The sequence below is a fragment of the Salarias fasciatus genome, chromosome 10 (genome assembly GCF_902148845.1).
Source record: "Salarias fasciatus chromosome 10, fSalaFa1.1, whole genome shotgun sequence".
NCBI classification, from domain to species: domain Eukaryota; kingdom Metazoa; phylum Chordata; class Actinopteri; order Blenniiformes; family Blenniidae; genus Salarias; species Salarias fasciatus.
Genome location: NC_043754.1, coordinates 6,548,461 through 6,572,018, shown reverse-complemented (window position 1 = coordinate 6,572,018; position 23,558 = coordinate 6,548,461). Strand labels below are relative to the sequence as shown.

The window sequence follows — 23,558 nt, the reverse complement described above, 5'->3', positions numbered from 1 at the left end:
AGCAAGAATTTATTTAACATTTAAGATGAGTAACTACAAATTTAAAGCATCATTGCTGACTATCATGGCCATAGTATGTTTAAAAGCTGTGAAACAGTCAACAGAGTGTGTCCAGGAGTTTACTGGACACACACGTGTGTGCGCGCGCACACACACACACACACACACTACTTTGGGTGAAAAGCTCCTGTGACTCGGCAGGCTGAGCCCGCCCTCTCCAGCCCTCACAGCATGCCGTGCTAATGAGTCCAAACTGTTATTTTTGCTAATGGATTCTTGTCTCGATCCCACTTGGCACTTTACCAAGTCTAGCGTGCTGTCAGACAACGGGTTAAACCCCAGCCTCATCCTGATGACTTATTTAATGCGGCCTATCAATAATTCAGCGAAGCTTTCACTCAGAGGAGTCCCTGTGGAGTGTGCGAGGGGAGAGGAGACAGAGGAAGATAAAGCCCTCACCCTGTTCTATAAATACCGAGCCTGCTGGAGACGACCGCAGGACATCACTTTATAAATGGCCACTTCATTGACGGGCACGTCCCTTCACCTCTGATCGCTGGTGTGATCAATAATGTTTATGTGAGTAGTTCAGCAAGTCATTTGTGTGTTGGATTTCTTACCTGGAGCTGTCACGGGACATTTTCTGAAAATGTTATTTAAATGGGTTACTGATTGCTACATGTATCACAATAAATTTACTTGGAACCTAGAAATTAGTCAAACCTGTACCGGCTTGCAACCGCCTGAAGTTCCAGCTGTATTTCAGATTCTGTTTGTGTACTGTATATTTTACAGCGCTGTTTGCCTAAAGGCAAAAGTTGACAGATAACTCCTCCTAATGCAGAGTCTTTGACAGCAGTGCATTTTCAAACATTTACACCTACCTTTTTTTTTCTCAGCTCTCCTGAGTAGCATGTGTCCCTTTGGGCAACTAAGGGGCAAAAAGTAAGAAGTGGAAGTAGGCAGGAACGACGGGCTGATGAACCTCCACAGTTCTCCATGGAAGTGGTTCCGAACCTGGGGTCCAAGACCCTTTGGAGGCAGGCCAGATATGAGAGGCCACACAATGCTTCCCCCCCCGCCCCCCCCCCCCCCCAAAAAAAAAAAAAAAAAGAGAGATTGTAGAGCTTTTCTTAGATGCAGTCTGGATGCACTGCAGAAAAATGGTTGTGAGCATGATTTCCACATCAGAACAGTTACCATGGGGATTTTTTTATATGGCGGTTAAGTTTATTTATTTTTTTATTTGGATCCCCATTAGATGCAGCAGATGCTGCTGCTTATCCGCCTGGGGTCCGATACAGCATACAATTATATTTTATACACTACAGAAGGAATAAAAACATCATATCAAACTCGAAACCGTTCATAGTGATGGTAGTTTTTGATCCTACAGCTTGGCTCTTCCTGATATTGTGAGGCAGAATTCACCAAACAGCTCATTATTCAACCACTAGTGTGAGCTGGGTTTCGACCAGGGGTGTCAAACATGAGGTCCGTGGACCAGAACTGGCCTGCAGGACCCGCCAAACCACCAAGCAAATTGTAACATTATTTTTTTAAACACATTTTTTTCTAAGTAGCAGACACAGCACAACACTGAGATAGATTAAAGTTTAAATTTAAAGTTTATTATGGCCCACTCAAGCTGAGACTGCGCTGCGCTGTATGTGGCCCCTGAAATAACATCAGTTTGACACCCCTTGCTTAGGCCATTGTCAGACGTCAATATTGCTCCAAAAATCACTACGTAGTTTGGGTTTTTGCATTTTCAGTTTGCCACACTTACTCAATTGCATGTTTTGCTCACTGGATCTGTTTACAGGAGAGAACAAAAAAAATGCAATAATCCAATGATATCCAGGAGACCAACTTATCTGGTTCAGTCCTTTTACTGTCAAACAGGATATTCTTTTAGCTAACTCTCAGCTTCAGTCGTATGAGTGATCAGCAAGAGACGTCTTTGATTGTCACAGACAAGGTTTTCTTTCTGCAGCGAATATTAAGAACTCTCCATTTTCTGTTCATGAGCTCTTATCTGGTCCTCAAAGCTGGTACATCACTGTCCGAGCAGAATAAGCCATCAGGATGATGCTCGTCTCAGCATATCATAGCAGAGACTGGACCCAGACTGGTGGAGTGTTTCTACGCTCAGCTGTAGCATGTGGTCCCAGCAGGGCCTTGTCTGCATGCGTTTGTCAGTGTTTTAGAGACAGCAGGAGAGAAGGTTTTTTTAGTCCTTCAGCTCCTCATATCTGTCAGATAAATTAATCAAACATGCATCGGTCCACCGGGACTCCTCGGCCTGCATAAGCACTCAGCCATGATGGACGGACACACACTGACACAACCAATAAGAAGACATACGCTGTACACGGTAGATGCTTGCACATGCAGACTGAACTGGGAGAAATATGCATCCAGCATCATCTGTCTGTCTGCCATTGTGCCCTTTCCACGTTTGAATATGCAGTACATTCTAAACAATGTGATAATGCATGGCTCTATTTATTATGCACGCTGTGTGAAAAAGATTATGGTAAGAGGGACTAGCTTCACACCCACTCAGTTCTGAGGGTCTAAAGGGATTGCTTCAAAGCACAGAATTACCAGTTTATCGTGCATTTGGCATCGGCTTCGAACATAAACACACCTGGCCCTTTTTACAATTGTTTGGCATGAAGGTTTGAAATTCCTCCCCTGAGAAGCTTGTGACCCCCACAGATCCCCCCAAAGACACAACACAGAGAGGAACGATCTCGCCAAATCTTGAAAGAGGCCCGTTGGGCTCACAGAGATGGGCGTCCTGCGGTGAGGAGAACATTCTTAGTTGGATTAGAGGCATGTTTGTTTACCAGTGAGGATGGGCTTCTCAAAGACGAGGGGAGAGAGGAATATTAGGAAAAGAAGAGGAAACCGTACAGCAGTACGGGAATGAGCTACATACAGTATTTCATCAAATGGTTGAATATTCTCAACAAAAGAAGCCATGCTTTAAGAAGTCGTGACTTTTAAAGGCTTTCTTTCTCTTGTTTTGTTCTTCAACTTGGATGTGGAGGTATTGTTTGAATTTAGAAAAATGCACCATCTCCTGCTAATGGCCATCACTTGGGATTGAATTTCCACAGATCTCTCCTGCAGTGAACAGAAGGGGAAAAAAAAATAGTACTCTGAGCTTACGCAACAGATATTCTCATCCTACTAAAAATATCATTGCTTAAGTGTGTGGCTGTAAAAACTCCACAGTTCAGATGAAATCTGAATTTCTTACGAATAACTTTAATGCACCATGTCCGTGACAGAAAGTGGGTCTTTGGGAATAATCACAGCTGAGTATCACAGACGCACAGCTGAAGTGACAGCGTGCGATCTTCTTGTTAAATGAGATTCACTGGTCAGTTTGGTGCTGTAACTGAGAGGCGCAAATATGGAGAAGGACATTTGTTGAAGTTACAGCTTTAAAAAAGATTTGTTCTTCATAATCTGTTGTATCTGGTTTACTGCTGTTTTTAAATTAATGATTGACAGTAGTTTGTCTTTTGTGAGACTGCCGTGATGATCTTCCTGTAAACACAGGGTTCATTATTCCCCCCCCCCCACTTCCAGAAAAGTAATTCTCCTCTTCAACTTTGTTTCTGTGTCGCTCCAGTCGTCATAAATATTTAACACATGATGCATTCATTGTGAATGAGAGAGGACTAGAAAAACAACAAGCCCCTTTCTCACCAGCTCCACACAGTTCCACCAAAACCAGCAGCAGCACCACCACCACCACCCCCCATCTCGATACACATGTAGGCGCGCCCACGTACACACTGGTGTGGTTGTTCCCTGCTGGGCGCGCTGTAGGGATAATGCTCGTTGAATCCCGTGGCGGCCCTCATCCCCACATCAGCATCCTGTGTTAATTTATGATGATGAAGGGGCTGATCATAGTTGTGATTCTGCACGAGGGATTTCACATGGGAGATAAAGGCTTGAAAAGTTCCTTTGAAAAGAGGGGAGCTGCTCCATCTAGAGAATATACAAACACTGCCTTCCCTTCCTCCTGCCCCTCTTTCCCTCCTTCTTCCCCTTTCTCTCTCTCTCTTTTCTCTCTCCCGTACTCGTCCTTTCAGTAACATTGTGAGGGACGGATCATCTCACCATTGTTCAACTGGTATTGTTGAGAGTGAACTGGCTGGCAGCAGCGGGAGGTGTGTGCATAAGTGTGTGTGCGTGTCTGTGTGTGGGGAAGCCACTCCTCCTCTGAGCTGATTCCACTCATCACAGCGATAATGAAGTGCACACGACGCTGCCTGCCCGTCCGCCCGCCCGCCTGCCAGTGTGACATACTGTCACCATCCTGGAGGACACACTCGCTCACATCCGGACGCACTCGCAGTCACTCACTGGCGGGATACGCAGCCTGCCTCCTCTCACATGCACATACTCCCACAGTCCTTTGGAAGGAGTGGAGAAGAGAGGAGGAGAGCAGAAGCAGACAAGACGAAGAGGATTTTTATATCTCTTATGGCTTCCTCTCTACGTGACTGACCTGTGGTGATTGTCGGAGTTAAGGTGGGACGACGGTCCTGTGGCTTTACACTCCTCTCACAACCCCCCGCAGACACGGATTCTTGGATTAGTCTGCCCCGGCGTGGATAGTGGGAGTCGCGGAGTAGACCAACATGGGGAACCAGGCAGGGAGACAAGAGGAAGCAGAGTCAGGTCTGGTTCTTCTCTTTAGCATCACTTGTATTTCTTTGTCTGGATCTGTCCTTTGCTCATGTAGAGACAACTCACGCTTGCCAAATGCAAAAGACATGAGCTAATCTCCCGTCATCCCATGTCATCTCTGACAGACAAGTCATGATTAATAAGTACTGGCAGAGTTGCACACAGACAAAGTGCTGAGTAGAAACACCCTGGAGTCCTGGAAGCTGTTCAAGCAGGCTAGAAATTAGTCTTCTGCTCTGTGCTGCTTCCATTATTTATATGAGTGTGTCCGCATGTCTGAATATAGATGCTCATTCTTACGTCTGTGATTCCAGCCATTACAAGTGTGCAGGTACGCATGTGTTTGCACTTGTGTGTAAATATCAGGAGTCGGGCAGCGAGGAGGGGGGGAGTGCTGAGTGAGATTTTCCTGACAGTAAGCATGAGGGAACCTGCCACGGAAGATGGTATCATCAGTCTCACGCTCACATCCTCTCGCTGCCCCGAGCTCTCTGCGCCTCCTTAAGATTTCCATTTCAAAGTCCTCCTGAAAATGCACTCGGCACCAACTTCACTCTCATCAGGAGACGACCAGGCTCTTTCACTGATCTTTCAATTTCTCGCACAAAACCGACATTTGTCTCGTCTCATTTTCACATAAGCGCAGTCAGACTTAAATCAAATCTTCACAGCATATTTTCAAGGTTTTGTCGACTACAAGTCAGACACCGCATAGATCAGAGCGAGGTTGTTTGTTTGGGCAGCAGACCCCCACACACATGTGCACACACATTGTTTAATCAGTGGTGGGTGTTAAGATGCATCATTTCATAGCAGTGGTGTGTGTTACTCAAAGATAGAGCGCAGACGGCTCAGATCGGTAGCAAGCTGCTGCATGCTTGACAAGATTAGCTCATGGTTTTTCCTCCTCCGTGTATGCACACACACAGAGTGCTCACTTAATACATTACACACAAGTGAAATTATAAGTTTGCACTCTATTGATAATTAGCACAAGGCAGTGTACTTGATCTGGCTTGTTATTTCCAATTTCATAAGCAATCTAAGGAAGCTATTGGATTGCAACTCAAAAGTGAAATGTATGTACAGACGCATGTGTGGCTAAAACCAAATGATTTCCGGTAGAGTATTTGCTGTATAATCAATCATGTCCTTAAGGCTATGAATAGTTCTTGAACGCTGCTTGGTGGAGTGCGATGTGGTCTTTGGTCCAGCCTCCCACGTGATCGTGCATTATGAAATGAAAAATTCAGCTCTAAGGTGAATTGATTGACCTATTTTTCCAATGAATGGATAATAAATCCACACTGTTTTCTTGAACACACTGCTGTATTAAATGAGCATTGACCATCAAATGAGTTGATTTTTCATCGTGCCCGCTCATGACACCAACCTATAGATCTAAAGATTGATGAAGCTGAAAACAAGCAGTGAGTGGTCGGCTTGAAATGCTGCTTTGCACTGGGCAACATCGATATGCTCCATAGAAATGTAAATTTCTAGTCTCTTTCAGCTTCCGCTGCACGTCAATGATGGTTTGTCAGGATTGGTGCTTAGAAATAGCATTTCTGGTGCTGGACGTATGAAAAGAGAAACGTGGGAGCAAAGAGAACTGGCCGAGATTGATTGATGCTGTTATCTCTGAAGTAGAAGGCCAAGGAGTGAACTGTCTGCTGCAGCGATAAGAAGGTCCTTATCAGAACCAAGCCACGCTGACGGCTACTACGCCGAGCCTTCCTGTCTGCCAGGAGAGCAGCCAAAACCAGCGCCCGTGGTCAACATGTTGTCGGCTGCTGATGAATTGTCGGTAATATAAAGTCCAATAACATCGGTTCTATTTTCAGGGCTGCATCTGAGTCAGTCGTGCCCACTGGAGCTCTGCATCAAAAGGAAGTTGAAACATGTTTGCGTAGTGAGGTAAAATAGAGTGCCGTGGCTTTCACATGCTCAAAAATGGGAACTTTCAAACACTTGTGGTTTCTCCGCAGTAGCTTGATTTAGATGTTTGAACGTAGCTGTAATGGTTGAGGACGCTGCCAAAGGAACGGGGTATGGTAGCAGCTAGCATGTTGTCATTAGAATAACATTATTCTTTCTGTCAGTACTTTGCTTATCAGGAGCACAGCAGCGTTGGATTTGTTATGAGTTCACAAACCGATCTCAGTATCTGTATAAATTCTCTAAGATCCAGCATATATTTGTCACTCGCTGATTGATGTTAAGTCTCAATATACCAATTTTTTTCCATCCACTGGAGGATTTTCTTTTCTCATTTCAGCTCGATTTCTGTGATGTTTGTGAGTGAGTCATGGTCAGCCTGACACAGGATGCTGGATTATCATGCTGTGCTTGAGTTGGATTGGGTTTTTGTTGGATTCTGTTTCTCCTGTGGTGAGGCGATCGTCAGGTTTCACATTTAAACTTGCCAAAGGCCAACCTTCTTCTCAATAGGGAGACATGCCTTCCTCTTGTCCTCCTCACAATTTCTGATATTCCTGCTTATTGACAATGTTTCAGCCAGCAAAATACAGACAAATTGACCAAAGTAACTGATCCAAGGACCACCCTTGATTTGATCAGGTCTCCTCCAGCATTGAAACTTTGCTCATTAAGACCCTGCTGACAGTAATGACCAATTCGTATGTGTGCTATAATGATTGTTGGCACTGACTGATTGATGCTGCACTCGTTCTCACACCGCAGTGAGAAAGAAGCCAGAGAATGTGGGATATCAGAGTTCATTGACGCAGAGCAGGGATTCAACCTGAGGAAGCGAGTGTGTCCAACTGGTGATAGCTGGGGCTCTGTGAGGAAGTTACACCGCTCATACTTTCCACGGCACTTTGAAGTTGGCACAGTAAATACACCGTCCAATCCACAGTGCTTTGTGTTTGCAGAGCGAGGTGTTTGCTGTTCAGATGCCCTGTTTGTGTAACTGCAGCCTGGATATCATAGCTGGTACCTCAGAGTCGACATGCCTTAGCTCCTAAAAATCCCTAATTTATGGAGGGTGGACTAACGATGCATGTAAAACAATGCTGGGTCTGATGCGTGAGCCGCTAATCCCACGATTGTGTGCTCAACGCATTACAAATCAAGCTCGTTCTGATGTGGTTTGTAAATCTGTCAGCAGCTGGGCGTGTGTGTGGTTCATCCTCGGTCTGGGAATGGTAATCCTGGCCTTTCTGGGGATACCGGTGCTGTTTTTGTCTTGAGAACCGAAATGCAACAGGGGTCAGAGTGGACCGTCTCACTTTGTGGAATAGCTGCTTGTCGTCTTGTTGAATATTTTTACCATGCAGAATACAAGAAACAAACACAATAGAGCTTATTTGCCCACACTGTCAGTGGTGCAGAGAATTAGGTGGATTTGTAACGTGAAGACAGTATGCCACAGCTAATGATATCAGTGGCCTCGAGAATGAGGATAATGGTGAGTTCTCTCATGAAAAAAACAGTTTTAATGGTCTAGGCTGGATTACTCAGGTGTAAAAAACTAAACTGAAACAGCGTTTTCGAATCAGGTTAACAGCAGCCTCCCACACATGTGCAGTGTAAGGTTTTTGTTCTTAGGTGAAATCCTGACAGGAGGATACTGCCGCGGTAAATCAGAAGACATTTATCAGACAGAGCAAAACACAATTCTTCTTTAGGTTAAACATTTCTGTTCACAGTGGTCAAAGCTGATCATTTCATTGGTTAAATACCACTACAATATGGCATTCAGGTCTTCCTTATGAAAGTTTGGCCTATTTTCTTGTTTTGTAGAAATTTATTTGACCGTGAAACTCAGCACTGATCTGACTGCTAGAATTTTTAGAATCATTGTGCTTCGTGTGCTCAGGATTTTTACTACCACAGTTTTGTCATTTTACATTTTTTTTTTTACCAATTTTGTGAAGATGAGATAAAACTCTATTAATGTTAGACCTAATGATAATGATGATTTAATTTCAGAAGACGAAAATAGCTTCAGCATTATATGGTTGATATCAGGATTTTCATTACTAGCAGTACTAAAGATTCAGTTAAGATTTCATCTTTGCTGTTGTAAAACCAGTAATCACAATTCATATGAAGACACAGTTTTATGTCAGCGCTGAACGGTGGTGTTGTAGTTACCAGTCTAGCCTGACAGTGCAGATTGTCCCGGTTGATTCCAGGATACTAAGACTTTTTCTCTTTTACATATATTGGCATCTCCAGACTGTCTCTGGGTGTAAAAGTGTGTGTGTGTCTCTGTGGTGGTATGTGATGATTGTGACTCTGTGGTGGACAGGTCTCCTGTCCAGGTTGTGTCTCACACCTGTAATAAGCTCTGATCAACTCCTGTGACTTTAACATGGGTAAAGGGATGGTTTAAGTTGGACAGGTGAACTCATAAGGTTGCACAATTGATGTTAGGTCTTTGAGTCTCAAGGTTGGTAGTTTGATCCCCTCACTCACCCTGTCCATGTGTCAACATGTCCTCGGGACACATGTTTCCCTCACAGTCATACAAACTGATGTGTGCAATTAAGGAGTTTATTCAGTTTATTCATAGCTGATATTTTGAATGAGAATTATTTTAACATGCAAAAATGTGAGGTCTCTTGCTCTCAGAAACATCGAGTCATAAATCATACGTTCAGAGTCGGTAGAGCTTGTGAGCCTTTCATCTATTGTTCCCCTTTTTTTATGACAAATCCCTCGACTATTTACTACTTAATCTTCCTGCAGAATATGCTTTTTTAAATCTGTATTGTGGTCAATCCAGGAGCGCTTAAGGCATCCTCAAACATGTTTTCTCACATCACAAAGAAGCTTATATGGAAATCATCAGAAAGTTGAAAGTTTAGTGATTACAACCTGTTGCCCATCACACATGCTGATCTCTTAAACCTGCAATCATGTAAAATGGTTGTTATTGTTTTTTCAGTCCTCAACAGTGCTCTGTTGGAGCTTAAAGGGACGTCCTCCGTTCAGAGAGAGCATGCAGCACTTTTCAGGCTGAAACGTGCATTTCCCAGCTCAAGGTTTTCATATTGTTTTATTTTTTTATTACTGAAAGCAGAAGGTTTGTCTGCTCAGTTGTGTTGAGGATTAATTAACATGCTGCTTAAAGTCACAGCAGTAGCTTTAAATTCAAAGTAGTGTTCGTTCTTGGGCTCAGCTTACAGTGGAAGCTTTGAGAAAAGTTGTCTCAGTGACTAAACAATCATTCTGGAAATCACTTGATGAAATGCCTCTTTCTTAGAGGGATGGTATCCTCATGGCGTCTTTCAGACTCGTATCAATTTTCAGACCTGAGGTTAATGAAAAGAATCAATAAGTGCTTCTCATAGGAGAAATTGAAAATATATTTTTGTCATCATTGGAAAAATATTGGAAAGTCCTCAGCAGAAATATCATAGCATGTTCGAGTGATTTTCAAATATTTAATTAAAGATTTGATTTAACGTCAGATTCCAACATTCTGCATTTATTCCACGTGCAAGCAGACAATCTTGTCTTCGATGTCGCTTGTCCCGGCACCTTTTTCTCATGACAGGTGTTAGATTGTCGCCAGGTTTTGATAAATCTCTAAAGCTGGATGCCACAATCTATCTAGTTTACACAGTTGACAGCAAACATGGGCGCTGCTTTCCTCAGGATAAATCCACTTGGCCTTCTTTGACACAAGTACAACTGGTTTCTATTATGTGCGTTATTTGTTTTGTTGAGTATTTTTCTCCTTTAGCTCCCAGCATGTCCCTCACTCAGACGTTCAGCTTTTTCCAGTTTGCATTGTGACATACTCTCCTGCCGTTCTTCATGACATCTTTATTAGGGAGTTAGGAATTCATAGTTTCGTGCGATGAAAGAGCGGTTTTATCCCCTGGTAGTGGTGCTTTATTGAGTTTCAGTGGTGCACTGGGCTGTTTTAACATCTAGATTCATGTCTGCTTAGTCACTGTGGCAGCCATGCAGTCAGGGCTCTCTCTATCTTTCACCCCTGTAAGAGGAAAGGAATGTGTTTGAGTCCCAGTATCTGAGTGACGGGTGCCCGTTGACCTATTTCACGTCCCGTCAGTCGGACAACAGGAAGGCCAGAACCACAGACGGTGATTTCTGTCTTTCTTCGCCGCTTCCACCTGACCGTAAAAACTGCACATCACATTTCCTGGAACTCGGGAGGGGAGTGGCACCGAGAGATTCCCATCCGCAGGCTTCTGTGGAGCCGTGAGTGACGGTGCCAGTGCGTCATTTCGGGAGCCAGCTCTGTGACACTTCACCACCTGCCGTCATTAATTCATCCTCACCCGCGACTCGGACTCGGTGCTCCCGGCTCTCGATGCACCCCGTCACCCCGCTCTGGCTGGCAGACCGGCTGCAGTGAGCTGGCCGCCGCTGGCCCGCGTCCAGCCACACGGCTCCTGTTGTGATTTGAAAGCTTATCTTCATTAGAGAGAAAGTCGCCGGCGCTGTGCATTACTGTGATCGAGGAGCTGACTTCCCATGAAAGGAGCTAAATGCCTTCAGATTACTGGAGGCTCGGCTGTACCGTCCATTTAATTAGTAAATGTAAAAGACAGAAACTTTATAAGTTCTTCTGCCATAATTAGTCTTTATGAACCATGTGTAATCAATGATATCTTATTAGTTATGATGGCGTATAAAATGTTTCATGGACTCTAAGATTATCTCTTTGTCTTTAAAGCTGCTGTTTGACTGCATTTGCGTGTTGCGACCAATAAGAGTTCATCTCTCTCCACAGAGTGTGGATTTATACCTTGCTGGAGGAGGAGCAGTCCTCAGTGACCCCTTTAATTACCCATTCCTCTCCTTTTCGCAGATTTAGTGCCTCTGAGCAGTGGCTATAAATGCTCCTGGGCCTGAGCCACCCCACTGAATATTAGTTAATATTACTGTTAACTAACCTGCTGCCCGATATTTTAGCTTTGATATGTTTACAGTTTGCATTTGCACCCCTTCGGTGAAACTTCTATTGATATAGAACTACTCCATTAACAACAAGACAGTGTATTATTTATAGATATTTATGGCTTGATAACTATCTTTTACTGTTGAGGGGCCGGCAAGCGTCACAATCAAAAGTTATTTATCCCTCCTACCATGACAATAAAACGTATATGAACTCTTAAAAGTTCAGCCTCTGACTCACTGGGCTCTGACAACCTGGGAAAGGAATTTGCAAAGGAGTTTTGAAATAGCTCTAAACATTGCCAAGGGTAGGCATGTCCTCACACGGGTCATAGGGCCTCGCACGCTTCTCACTTGACTTCAAACTTTTGTTTGCAAACTAGCCTTGAACTCCTCTTCTTCTCAGTTTCTACCAATCAGAAAGAATTGTGGAATGTGCTTTCAGCAGATTGTTCTGGCTTTTATCCAGCTCTGGTTCCTTATCCAGCAGCTTAAGCACTTTTTCTATGACCTCCATGTTGCTTGACGTCTGACATGATTGGATGAAATGATTTTTCCCACTGGGGAGAGGCCTCGTATTGCTATTCGAGAACAGTTGAAAATTCGCTCTTTCTCTTCACATAATTGTCAGGAAACTGTTGGCTGAATTTGTGTGTCCCTGACCACAAGTTTCTTTTCTTTGCAGATTGTTGAGTGAATGTCAAGCAGTAACCCTGAAGCACCGTGAAATGTCAGGCCCCGTTTACACAACAATATTGTTTTTCCATTGTCGTTTCAGAAAAGGTTTGTGCTTACACGGAAACAGGAAAAACTCTGAAAAAGATGTAGTCTAGTTTTCATGTAGATACACTAGTGGATGCTGTAGTATGCACAAGTATGCAGACATTCGTATAGACAGACGGCGAGGCTGGATTGCTATTTTGGGTGACTCTCAACTATAAAACTACCAAGTCCAAGGAGAATATTGCTGTCTGGGAGTCATGACACTCTGGAGGCAAACATTGTTATTATCCAGCTACTGACATGTGCTATAGCAGCGTTTTCAAAAACTTGGAATTTCCCCAGTTTACACGGACATGGAATCGACACATTTTGTAAAAGTTCTACATTGGAAGGTGTTTTCAAAAATTTTAAAAAAGTGTTTCCTTTTCACTTGAAAACATTAAAACAAGACCAAACAGTGATGTAACTTCACAACGTCCCAGCATCACGTTGAGCAAACTATAAAATATTCCTGACCAAAATGTTTGAAATATTCCACAAGAATCTGCATTCCATTTCACAGTGAAAACTGGTGCTAATGTACATATTTTCTTTCATTTTAGCACCTCTAACTAGTGTCGAGTTGTGAAAGTGATTGGTGATTCAACCCTCAAAAGAAAGATGAAACAATAAATGAGTCTGTTCACATTTTTTAATCCTCGAATTTTGATCATCTTCTCAATGCCTTGGGTCAGAAACTTCACCGCAATCACCGATCGAGAAAGGCACTGTGCAGGTGATTTAGTTACCAAAATATTAATTCATTCTGTGACTGCAGAAATGTTACAGAAGAGTCTTTTTGAGCAATTCTCTGCTGTGCAATGAAATCTTAGAATGGATTAAAACAAAGCACAAGGAGCCTCTATAGCTGAACTACTACAAGCCGCAAACTTCTGCTCAAGTTTTACAAAATGTCCAGTGTTTATATGATTCTTTTGTGTCTATTCAATTAACATCAATATATAATATGAATTTAAAACCACCTTTCATCCTGAATGTTATCACCCAGTAATTCTCTGCTGCCAGGAAAGAGAAAAGGAGATTTCAGCGTCCTGAAGCATCTCAGCAGAAAACTTTATGTTCTCTTTCATTACATTTACCACTTTCTGATATTGGAGTTGTTTTAATTAAGCGAAGGTAAAGCATGTAGACTATTGAGGAGAACATCTAAAGAGCCGGTGTAATTTAAAGCGCCACTACACTCTCCTGGCTCTGTTTTATTGGCGCACCTTGGAGCGCTTGAAGGTTAACTGTGTCTTTCACAGTTGTTTCAGCTAACTGCTTTAGTACTGGCTTCTTCCACTTTCACTGTTGCTCCATTATTGAAATCACGGTCCTCATATATTTTTATGTCTGTTTGTGACCTCTCGGTCTAATCTCGGCTACTAGCAGTTACAAAAAAAAAAAAAGAAAAAGCTGGTAAAGTGGTGGTTTTACAGTTTAAATAACAGGTAATGCAGCTACTTTACTGGAGGACAGCTGATCGAGTTATGTTGATTATACAACTCCAGTCCCAAAAAGATGTGTAAAAAGTGAGTTAAAAGAGATTACGATTATTTTACCATTTCATTGAAAATATTTGCACATTTTGAATCTGATAGCAGTGACACATTTTAAAATAGTTGGGATAGGACCTCGATTATCATTGTTGGCATCCCCCTTTAAAAAAAAGTCTGCAAATCTTTGAGAAATGAAGAGCTATGATACTGGAGCTCATCTGATCACAGAACAGTTTCCCATGTTGCTTCAGATCATTTTAAATGAGCCCAGAGAAAACAGAGTTTCTAGATCTTGGTCACATGACTTGTTTGCATGATGGAGAATTAACTCATGGACTGCAGGGTGAATGGTGTTCATCAGTGATTTCTGTATCCCTGCAGTGGCATCAGTGGCGGTGGAAGAATTGTCAAAGCTTTTGCAATCTCTCTTTATGGAATATTTTTGAGATAGCATTTGTTTCAGATTGTTGAACCTCTCCAGATCTAATTTGATTTTTGTGGCATTTCTTTTGTACCTTTTTGTATTGCTCTTTCAGCTCATTTCAAACTAAAAATAAAGTTATCTTTTATGCAAAAGTTTCTCAATTTCGTCACCCAATATGTGTTTGTGTTCGACTAAGAAAAGCAGATGTGTTTTCTTATGCAAAAACACATTTCAACCTTTCGAGGAGCTGTGGCTGCATGAAATTTGGACACATATTGAATTATAAAACTAGTATTTAAAAATTGAGCATTTTTATGCACTTGTATGAGCAATGCTTGGTCCAAATTGGAAAAACCATGAAAATACGTGCTGGTGCATCCTCTGCTCTAACGCCTACATACTGTGCTCCTTGTCCAGTCAAACACTAAAGCGGTTCTGTTCTGAGGCCTCCGTGTCCATTCCTGAGGTTTTTTTAACAACCCGACACATTATTTTAGTGGCTTTGTGGGTCGTTGGATGTGCTGCCTCCTGGCATCTGCCCCGGTGTCGTTTCTCTGGGCACATTAAGCATCTGCGGTGAAGTCATAGTTAAAAAGGTGGGCGATCTAAAGACATCTGGCTCTTATTCACCAACGGCAAGAAAGGAAAGAAGGACCAGCAAAGGAGACGCTTTCCCATCCTGGCATCCCTCATTCCCAAGAGAGCAAACTGATCTTAATCACATCAAACACTGTCTTAACAAGGACTCACTTATTCTCTCTTTATTACCAGTCATAACAGCAATATCGCGAGTGGCTATAAAAAAGACTTGCGCAGCGTTTCTTAGCTTCTCCTGCCGTGTCTGGATCAGACTTTCTTCGGTCGTATATAACACACAGTGCTCATTTAGCGTCAACATGTGACAGTCCGTGATTTGGGAGCGTGTGCTGTCCTCATTCTGTCAGTCATGGATCCATCCCTCGGTGAACCGCACACTGTGGCTGTTTGATGGCACTCTTTGGATCTTTATGAACTGCTGGCCTGTCAGGAGAAGAAGCACCTGATTATGATGGAGTGCTACAATTTTGAATGCAAGTTGAAATACCGGCGTCGGTTCAGCTCAAGCAGGCCGACGTGCAGTTTACGGAGTAGATTTAAGAGGCTAATTTCACGCAGTCATGATTGTTTACTTAACAATTATGGCTTCCAAAAGTTTGGTTTTCATTTTGTGTAATTTTCCCTTGACACACTTGATGTCTGTTTCCCTTTCTACTTGATCCATTTCACCTCTTCAACCACAGCTTCTCACTGTGGGAATGTTAAATAGCTTTGCACCCCAGAAATCGTGCCAGCGTTGGCAGCTCCTGCCTCCTGCCACAGTTACTCGCTTATTCAGTAATGGGATAGTCTGTGCAAAGTGCCTATCAGTGGCAGAGTGCTTAAAGAGCCCGCAGAGGTAAAGGATTTCCATCCCAAACGAGGCCGTTTGTTTTGTGGGTTTTGGGTGTTTGTGGGTGTGTGTGTGCGCGTGCACGCTGCAAGTGTTGCTCAGGGTGATGCGCTGTCTATCTCCTCACACAGGCCGTGTGTCTGGGCTTCGCTTTGTGGGTTTGATGATGATGCATGCATGTGCGAGACACAGCGGTGTCTTTGTGTGTGCACTGCTTAAGCTTCTTTGTGCCTGAGTGCTCCACGTGCACAGGGACCTTTGTCGTCCTTTGAAACAAGCAACCCCCTTGTGTGTGTGTGTGTTTGTGTGTGTGTGTGTCGCTCGCTGTTTGCTGATAATCTAAAAGACAAACAATACAGCGTTTTCACGAGGCGCCCAGCTCACACCGGGCATCAGTAAATAACCCTTCATATTTTAGAGGGGTCTGGAAAGGGCTCACGCCAGCGGGCCCACTGATGCCTTTTGAAATGCCACAGTTAAGCCCTGCTGCTGCCATGAATGGCCACAGACAGACAGACAGTGCCAGGCAGATGCGCCGTTATCCAAACAGAGAACAATATGTGAATAGAGTACAGTGACAGTAGTGCTGAATAATACAACAATGAATGTGACGCACTATCCATTCAATTAGTGTCATTACATGATGTTAACAAACTCATTATTCCAGCATTGGCTGTATGCTGAGTCAATTAGCCTTTAATTTCCAGTGTCAGGCCTTCTATGGAAAACAAAGCTCATCTTTGAAATACGAGATGTTAATCAGGACTCATCAGGAAACAGAATCGTGTGACTATTCACATCACATCTCGTGTCAAAAATAAGCTTTGCTTTGTAATTAATTGATTGAATATTAAAATCTTTCTTTAAAATGAAATGCTAATTTGACACAGTTCACATTAGCTGTCAGAGTTCACACTATCTGAAATTCTGAAGACTTATTTTTTGATGATTTTGTTTTTCCATTTACAATTGTTAGTATTTTCCAGTGTTTGTGCTCCTTTGAAGATGGAAGTAAAGTCAGTGTCTGTTTATGTTGGTTGTGATGTATTTCACTGGACATCATTTAACTGTAAAAAAAAAACATACTTGAACTCTCTGAACTGGATCTAGACAGATTCTTACACCCGTACACGTAACATATGACCTGGCTTTTCTACACCTGGAATCTTTAAAGCAGATTCAGAATTAAAGCTTGATTTGGAGACCTTAAACTGTACCTGAATCTTTTTTAAACTTTTTAAAAAGACTCCTCAAAACACCCGTGGCTCTTTGCTCTTAGGGCCAGATTCTTGGCCTCTTTTGACCTTTGAAAGTTTTTGCTTTACTCTTGGATCCTTAAAATAGATTACACTATTTCTATTAAACTTGAATTGTTTTACAACTGATCAGGACTCTTATCTGACCCAGACTCAAGGAATACCCAAACCCCCAAACCATGTTCACATTAGAACTGCCAACTGCTTTTCACATGGTGTTAAAAATGCACAATTTTATTATTTATGTACTTCAGCCTTATTTTGATATGCCTTTTTTGTTTATGCCTGTGTTTCAGGTGCACAGACAGCCAAGAAGTCTGGCATCCCGGCTCCTAGAGAAATCCCATCCAGCATAACGAGAGACCGAACCTCCCTGAGGGACCAACTGAGGAGCTCCTCGACCAAGAGAATGGTCTCCAGTGCCAGCACTTCCAGCCTGTCCACCCTGGCAAAGCAGACTCGTAATTCAACCAAGTCACGCACAGATGCTGAAGGTCAGGAGAAGAGCCTCCTGGAGTGCCAGGTCAAGGAGCTGCTGGCCGAGGCCAAGGCCAAAGACTTGGAGATCAGCAATCTCAGGATGGAGCTGCAGCGATGCAAGGGTAAAGCCTCCACTGCTTCCCCTTCTCCATCGTCTGGCTCAGTTTCACGCCAGGAGTCGGTGGATTGTGAGCAGGTGGCGGAGGCCGTTGTGCTGGTGGCAGAGCTGAGGGAGAAGAATGGGAAGTTTCAGAGAGAGCTGGCAGACCTCAGGGAGGAGAACCAGACACTGAAGGAGAAGCTGATCTCCTTAGAGGCCTCTCCTCTCTCGAGTACAAACACAAGCTCCCCTTCAAAGCTTTTGGTGAATGGCGTGTCCCCAGACTCCCCCGTTCCTCAGCAGGACAGCCTTCCTTCTTCTGCTAGTCCACTCAAAACCTCTCTGTCCTCCAGCTCTGATATCACAAAGGAGTCGGCTTCGCCCGACTCCTCAGGATTCGAGAAGATCCCATCACGCTCCGAATCAACGAGCAGCGGCGCCAGTGGGGCGGCCTCTGGAGCGGCGGCGGGAAACGGTACTGGAGGTCAGGATGTGTCACTGCAGAGTTTAACAGAAAAGATCCACAAGATGGAAGAGAGCCACCACAGTACAGCCGAGGAACTGCAGGCGACGCTTCAGGAGCTGTCCGACCAGCAGCAGGTAGTGCAAGAGCTGACGGCTGAGAACGAGCGGCTGGCTGAGGAGAAGCGCCTCCTGCAGACGTCGCTTCAGCAGCAGAGGGAGCGTGTGGAGGTGATGGCCCAGAAGAACGAGACGCTGGCCGTCCGGCTGCAGGAGCAGGCCCAGGCTCAGGCCCAGCGGGAGGAGGAGCTGGGCGGTCAGGGGCCTCGGCTGGCCGAGCTGGAGCAGAGGTACTCCGAGCTGGTGGAGAGCTCACGCTTCGAGCGGGAGAAGCTGGTGGACATCCAGCAGCAGCTGACGGGCAGCCTGCGGGCCCTGGAGGAGGAACACCAGGAGGCTCAGGGTCAGGTGCGCTGCCTCAGAGAGGAGATGGACCGGCTGCAGGCCCAGTTGGACCGAGAGCTGGAGGCCGGAGGTCAGGCGGCGCAAGCTGCAGACGAGCAGAGAGCAACGGCGGAGTCTCTACGACTGGAAAACAGTCGGCTAAAGGCGCAGGTGGACATTGAGAGACAGAAAGTGGGTGAGCTGAAGGCCATGCAGAGCGCCAGCGACAGCACCGAGCTGCAGAGTCTGCTGAAGACGGCCCACACAGAGAGAGACAGGCTGGAGGTGGAGCTGACTGAGCTGAAGGAGGAGCTGCAGCAGGCCAAGGCCGACACTGAGCATGTGCGAACCTCAATGTCCAAGGTAGGAGAAAGAATGATGGCTTTAATCACACATATGGTTTGTTTGTTATTATTTAATACATTAGCAAGACATTATTTGTGTGGTTTGTTTGGACTGTTGCCTCCCAGTGTGCTGGATGACATTAAATGACAAGCATGCACAGAGAGAGCACACCAAGTCCGCAAAGAAAGAAGCCCAGACACAAACTGGATATCGACTTGTTTGTGAGGAGAGAATGCTTTCCACTGCATGTCTGGAGCACTATATTTATATCATTAAAACATCCAAAGCCAACCTTTCCTGTTAATCGTACTGCAACTATGGCTCCTGAAGCTTACAAGCAAACCAAGTCACTGCTCACTGTCCAGAAAACAGCTGGCTACTTTTTTGCTGTCCTGTTTAGTGATAAATGGATCAGTGAACAACTGTGGGTGAGGATCTTTAAAACCTGACAGTTAGATGACTGCAAACTACTTATACTTGGATCCTACATACTGTTTCTTCAATCAATAAATGACATTTAAAATATTTTTGACTAGGTTTCCCTCTGTTGATGGTTTATGAGCAAAAATAATCTCTTTCAATGATTTGAAAGTAAAGTTTTAAGTATTTCATAGCTGGTATTGGGCATTTTGCTTCACCACAACGGCTCATGAACTCTTCTTCTCTCAAATAGTTTTCAGATGTGTCTCATTAGTCTCTTCGGTTTTTCCCGAATACGCCACCAAATGCAGGAAAGGTTGAGGCCCAGTGTGGGTTCAGGGTCACATCGGTGGCTGTTCCTCCAAAACGAGGCGTGTCTCCATCATTTTAATGATGTCATTATTATTGGGCCGAGGCTGAGGTGCCAGCTGGAGGGCGATCCAACTGTGTGTGCAGCGCCGTGAGTCACACTACTGTTCTCTGCCACGTGGGTGTGAGGGAGAGGCCGCTCCATAACTTCATGCACAAACATCCCCAGCGATTAGAGCCACATGGACAGCGGCCTGCCCGGCTACATCATCTGCTTGTTTTAGAACAACAGCAGCAGCAGGAGCTGAAGCAACGGACACAGAGATGGTTTAAGATCTAATGTCACCTCTTATATCACCTGCTTATCTGACAAATGGACAGGGTGAGGCATGGATCGCTAACTGATACTGCACAGATTTGCTTACAGTGTGTGGAGAAGGGTAGTACGTCTGTCTATTCATCCATTCATATGTTGTCCATAGCACTATAGCCAACATGTGTGGCAATTTAGAATTGCCTCAACTGCATATTTTTGGATTGTGGGAGGAAATTCATGTAGAATTTGGCCTGATATGATTAGACTTTGGTGTGTGGTTCCTTCATACATGCCTCATTTGGTCGAGCGGATATTCCTCCAGTCCCACCCTGTTCATGTGTCTGCGTGTCCTCAGGCAAGACACTGAATCATGGATTCCTCTAAACCGTGTGTCGGTCTCTTGCATACCAGTCCTCATCGTTTGTGTTGGAATGATTGTGTCAGTGGGTGAATGTGATTAAAGCAGTGAAAATGTTCTGAGTAAAGTCTATTAACTGCTTCTCATCTTGACCCAGCGGCCACTGATTCCAAATGTTATCAGTACTGCTGGTTTGTGAAGAACCAGTGTTAACTGTTAGTTTATGAGCCCATATCTTCAGCACATTAACAGCAAGTCGTTTCTTCCACTTAACACATGACTCCTGTCAGGTGGAGGCCAAATGCCAGCAGGTTCAAGAGCAGGGGGAGATGAGGGAGCAGGAGCTGAGCAGCAGGGTGACCTCTCTGGAAGAGGCCAGGACCCAGGCGGAGAACCAGGTGAAGGAGCTGAAGGAGACCATCTTTGAGCTGGAGGACCAGGTGGAGCAGCAGAGGGCCGTCAACTGCCACACCAACCAAGCTGTGCTGGACATGGAGAGTACGTTCCTCCCACCTGCCGGTCTCTGCTCTCACTCACAAACATCACATCTGTTGCTTCGAATTATTGGACATGAGATTAGTGGTATTATTGCAACAACTCCTGAAAGATTATACAAGTGATGAGAAGTGACTTTATCCTTTAAATCACTCACTGTGTTTCTTTCTTGTGTATCTTTCATATATAGACTGCATAACTAGCAGCAATCACCCTTTAATGATGGACAGTAAACCAGCTTCAGTTCAGAAAATCAGTTCTTCAATTTCATGTTGCAGATCTTGTCAAAAAGCTGGAGGAGCAAAAAGCTGAATCCGATCGACATCTCAAAGCTTTGAACAGACAGATAAAGGTAAGAAATCTCAGAACGGATTTAAAATATTGTGACTTTTTTTAATTTTTGGCCTCAGTGTAGTAATGGGCTGATTTCAAATGGCTTTATCGGACTCTTCACAATCATTTGTTTATTCTAATTCAGTTTTTCCTTTCTGTTGCAGTGCGTATGCTCAATGACGTTTAGCAGAGAGATTTGTCGTACAAATAAGTTTTTTTTATTCTTTTATTCTTTATTCTTTTGAGGTTTTGAAGTTGCTACTTGCTACATTTGTGGTGTAAGTAACCAAGGTCATTTCACGGTTGTAGTAAAAATCTGATCTGTTGAAGCCAAACTCAATTAGTTTAATTGAGTTTTGATCACATGAATCCGCTGCACAGACTCTCGTAGCAGCGTATTCAGGTGGAGAGTCCAAGGTCACCGTCTGAGTGCGAGTCAGGCAAAAGATTTCGGTTCAGTGTCGTCAGAAGTTCAAGATGAAGCTTTTTCTGTCGAAGTGACCTTTCCGACCTTCTTTCCACTGAGCATTGTTACAGCAGTGTTTTGCAACATGTAGGTGGGCTGTTCAGAGCAGCAGCTCTGAGTTTTTGGCAGATTTTCTCCATCCATGTTCATCTTCTATCACAGCCACTTTGTAGAGTTTTCTTATTTCTTCCTTTGATCAGACTTATTTAGAGAAGATTTTTATTATTGTAACTTCATTATTTATAGATGACTTGAAAAAGAAGAGTACAATCCTTTAATATAGTGTCTTCGTAGATGAAAACCAAACCTATTTTTATCTTTGGTCCTAAGGTAAAGCATGTATGCGTATGTGCAATGTTTCAAAGGATATCTTCTGTTCTTTTTTTGGTGTCTTGTTGTCTGTTTCTGTTCCTCCGCCTACCTTTAGCGTTTCAGCTCTGTTTGTTCTTGTCTTGAGTTTTTGAGGTTTTTAATGTGTTGTTTGAGACTTGTTGCACTTTCATCTGCAAGCTGGTTGATATAGTGAGCGCAGTAAACACTGGATGTGCAGTAGTTTTACCTGGTTTTTAGTAAACATGTTTATCCATCCATATTTATGATTTTTTTTCCCAGTCCAGCGCTACAGGGGACAGGATGCATTTTGGGTATTTCACCTGTCTCTCACAGGGCAAACACAGTGACGTCGCCACAGACACACACCTACAGCTAATTTATAGTCACCTCAAACATATAATCATGGGATGGAGACATGAATACCTGGAGAAAACTCACTCACACTGGAGAAAATGTGTGTATAGTAGAATCGTCACCCCCTTCAGTTGGACCCAAACTCGGACAAGATGAATCGATGCACTGAATCTAATGCTTACCGCCACACCATCATGGTACCTGTACCTGTGTTTAGGACGAGAAGGAGGAGTGGCGTCGCTTCCAGGCCGACCTGCAGACGGCCGTGGTGGTGGCCAACGACATCAAGGTGGAGGCTCAGCAGGAGCTGCGTGCGCTCAGGAGGCAGCTGCAGGAGGAGCAGGACCGCAGCGCCAAGCTCACCGCTGACCTGGAGGCCGTGCAGGGAGTCAGGTACCACCTTCGCCATCCTCCACCGTTTCACTTCCCCGCCACCCCACCCCACCCGACCCCCCCTCCCCATCGCTCCCAGCCATCTCCTCCAGCTCCCCTCGTTTAGCATCGGGCTGCAGTTCCTTCCTCTCTCAACATACGTGGACATGAGATTACCTGCCAGAGTCTTGCCATATCTCCACCCAGAGCCATGTTGTATAAGAATTAATCTCTTGGTCAAGAGGTTCCCAAAATTCCTGTCTGGTATCAAATGAGGATGGTTTCAGTGGAGATAATACTTAATTCATTTCTCGGAATTTCACATGATGAAATCCTTGGGGTGTAAGAGGTGAGGTGCCTGGGATTTGGTAGACTCTGACAGTAAATGAGCAGACTCCTGCAGTATTTCCCTCTGTGTATTCTACTCCTTTAAGCTGCTGCCCTCTCTGTCTCCCTCTTTTTACTTTTCCAAAAGTAACGTTCAAACCTCACATCGTAATTGTCAGACGCTTTGATTAGAGGCAGAAGTGGTGGAAGATCAGCTCTCGTGACAGATGCTGCGTCGGTGAAAGTGTATTCATTAAAGTATTCCACGCTCGAGTGTCAGAGCTATTTAAGAGTTCACAAAGTGTTGTTGGACAGCAGTCATGCATCAGTGTGATCAGTGTATTTATAAAGGGTATTCAATTGTTTTTTTTGTTTTTTTTTGTTGGATTACATAATTGTTTGAAAATAGTGTTTGTGACATTTTTGTCCTTTTTTTTATCCTTGTACCAAGCCAGTCCTTTTTCTGGTAAACTTTGCTCATATTTGTAATAGCACGCTGGTTATCTGTGTGGTCAGTCCTGGTTAACTGTTTTCATACATTGCATATCTCCTCTTGAGTAGTTATAATTATAGTAAAACCAGATGCGTCATTTATTTATAGACCCTGTAGTAGGTGTTAAAGATCTCATGATTGAGTGATATTTGTGTGATT

The 23,558-nt window shown here is 44.0% G+C and overlaps 1 protein-coding gene across 6 annotated transcripts in view; it reads left to right on the top strand.

The window, feature by feature from the left end:
* specc1 (sperm antigen with calponin homology and coiled-coil domains 1) overlaps nucleotides 1–23,558 on the top strand; it is a 77,032-nt gene that overhangs the window by 24,293 nt on the left and 29,181 nt on the right. For 5 of the 6 annotated variants that reach the window (XM_030100496.1, XM_030100497.1, XM_030100498.1 and 2 more), the window contains 4 exons: nucleotides 17,289–18,841; nucleotides 20,517–20,724; nucleotides 21,000–21,073; nucleotides 22,425–22,600. In XM_030100496.1, the coding sequence (XP_029956356.1) occupies nucleotides 17,289–18,841; nucleotides 20,517–20,724; nucleotides 21,000–21,073; nucleotides 22,425–22,600 (2,011 nt within the window). Of the gene's footprint in view, nucleotides 1–4,296; nucleotides 4,711–17,288; nucleotides 18,842–20,516; nucleotides 20,725–20,999; nucleotides 21,074–22,424; nucleotides 22,601–23,558 lie in introns of those variants that run through there. The other variant, XM_030100499.1, reaches the window with a different exon arrangement.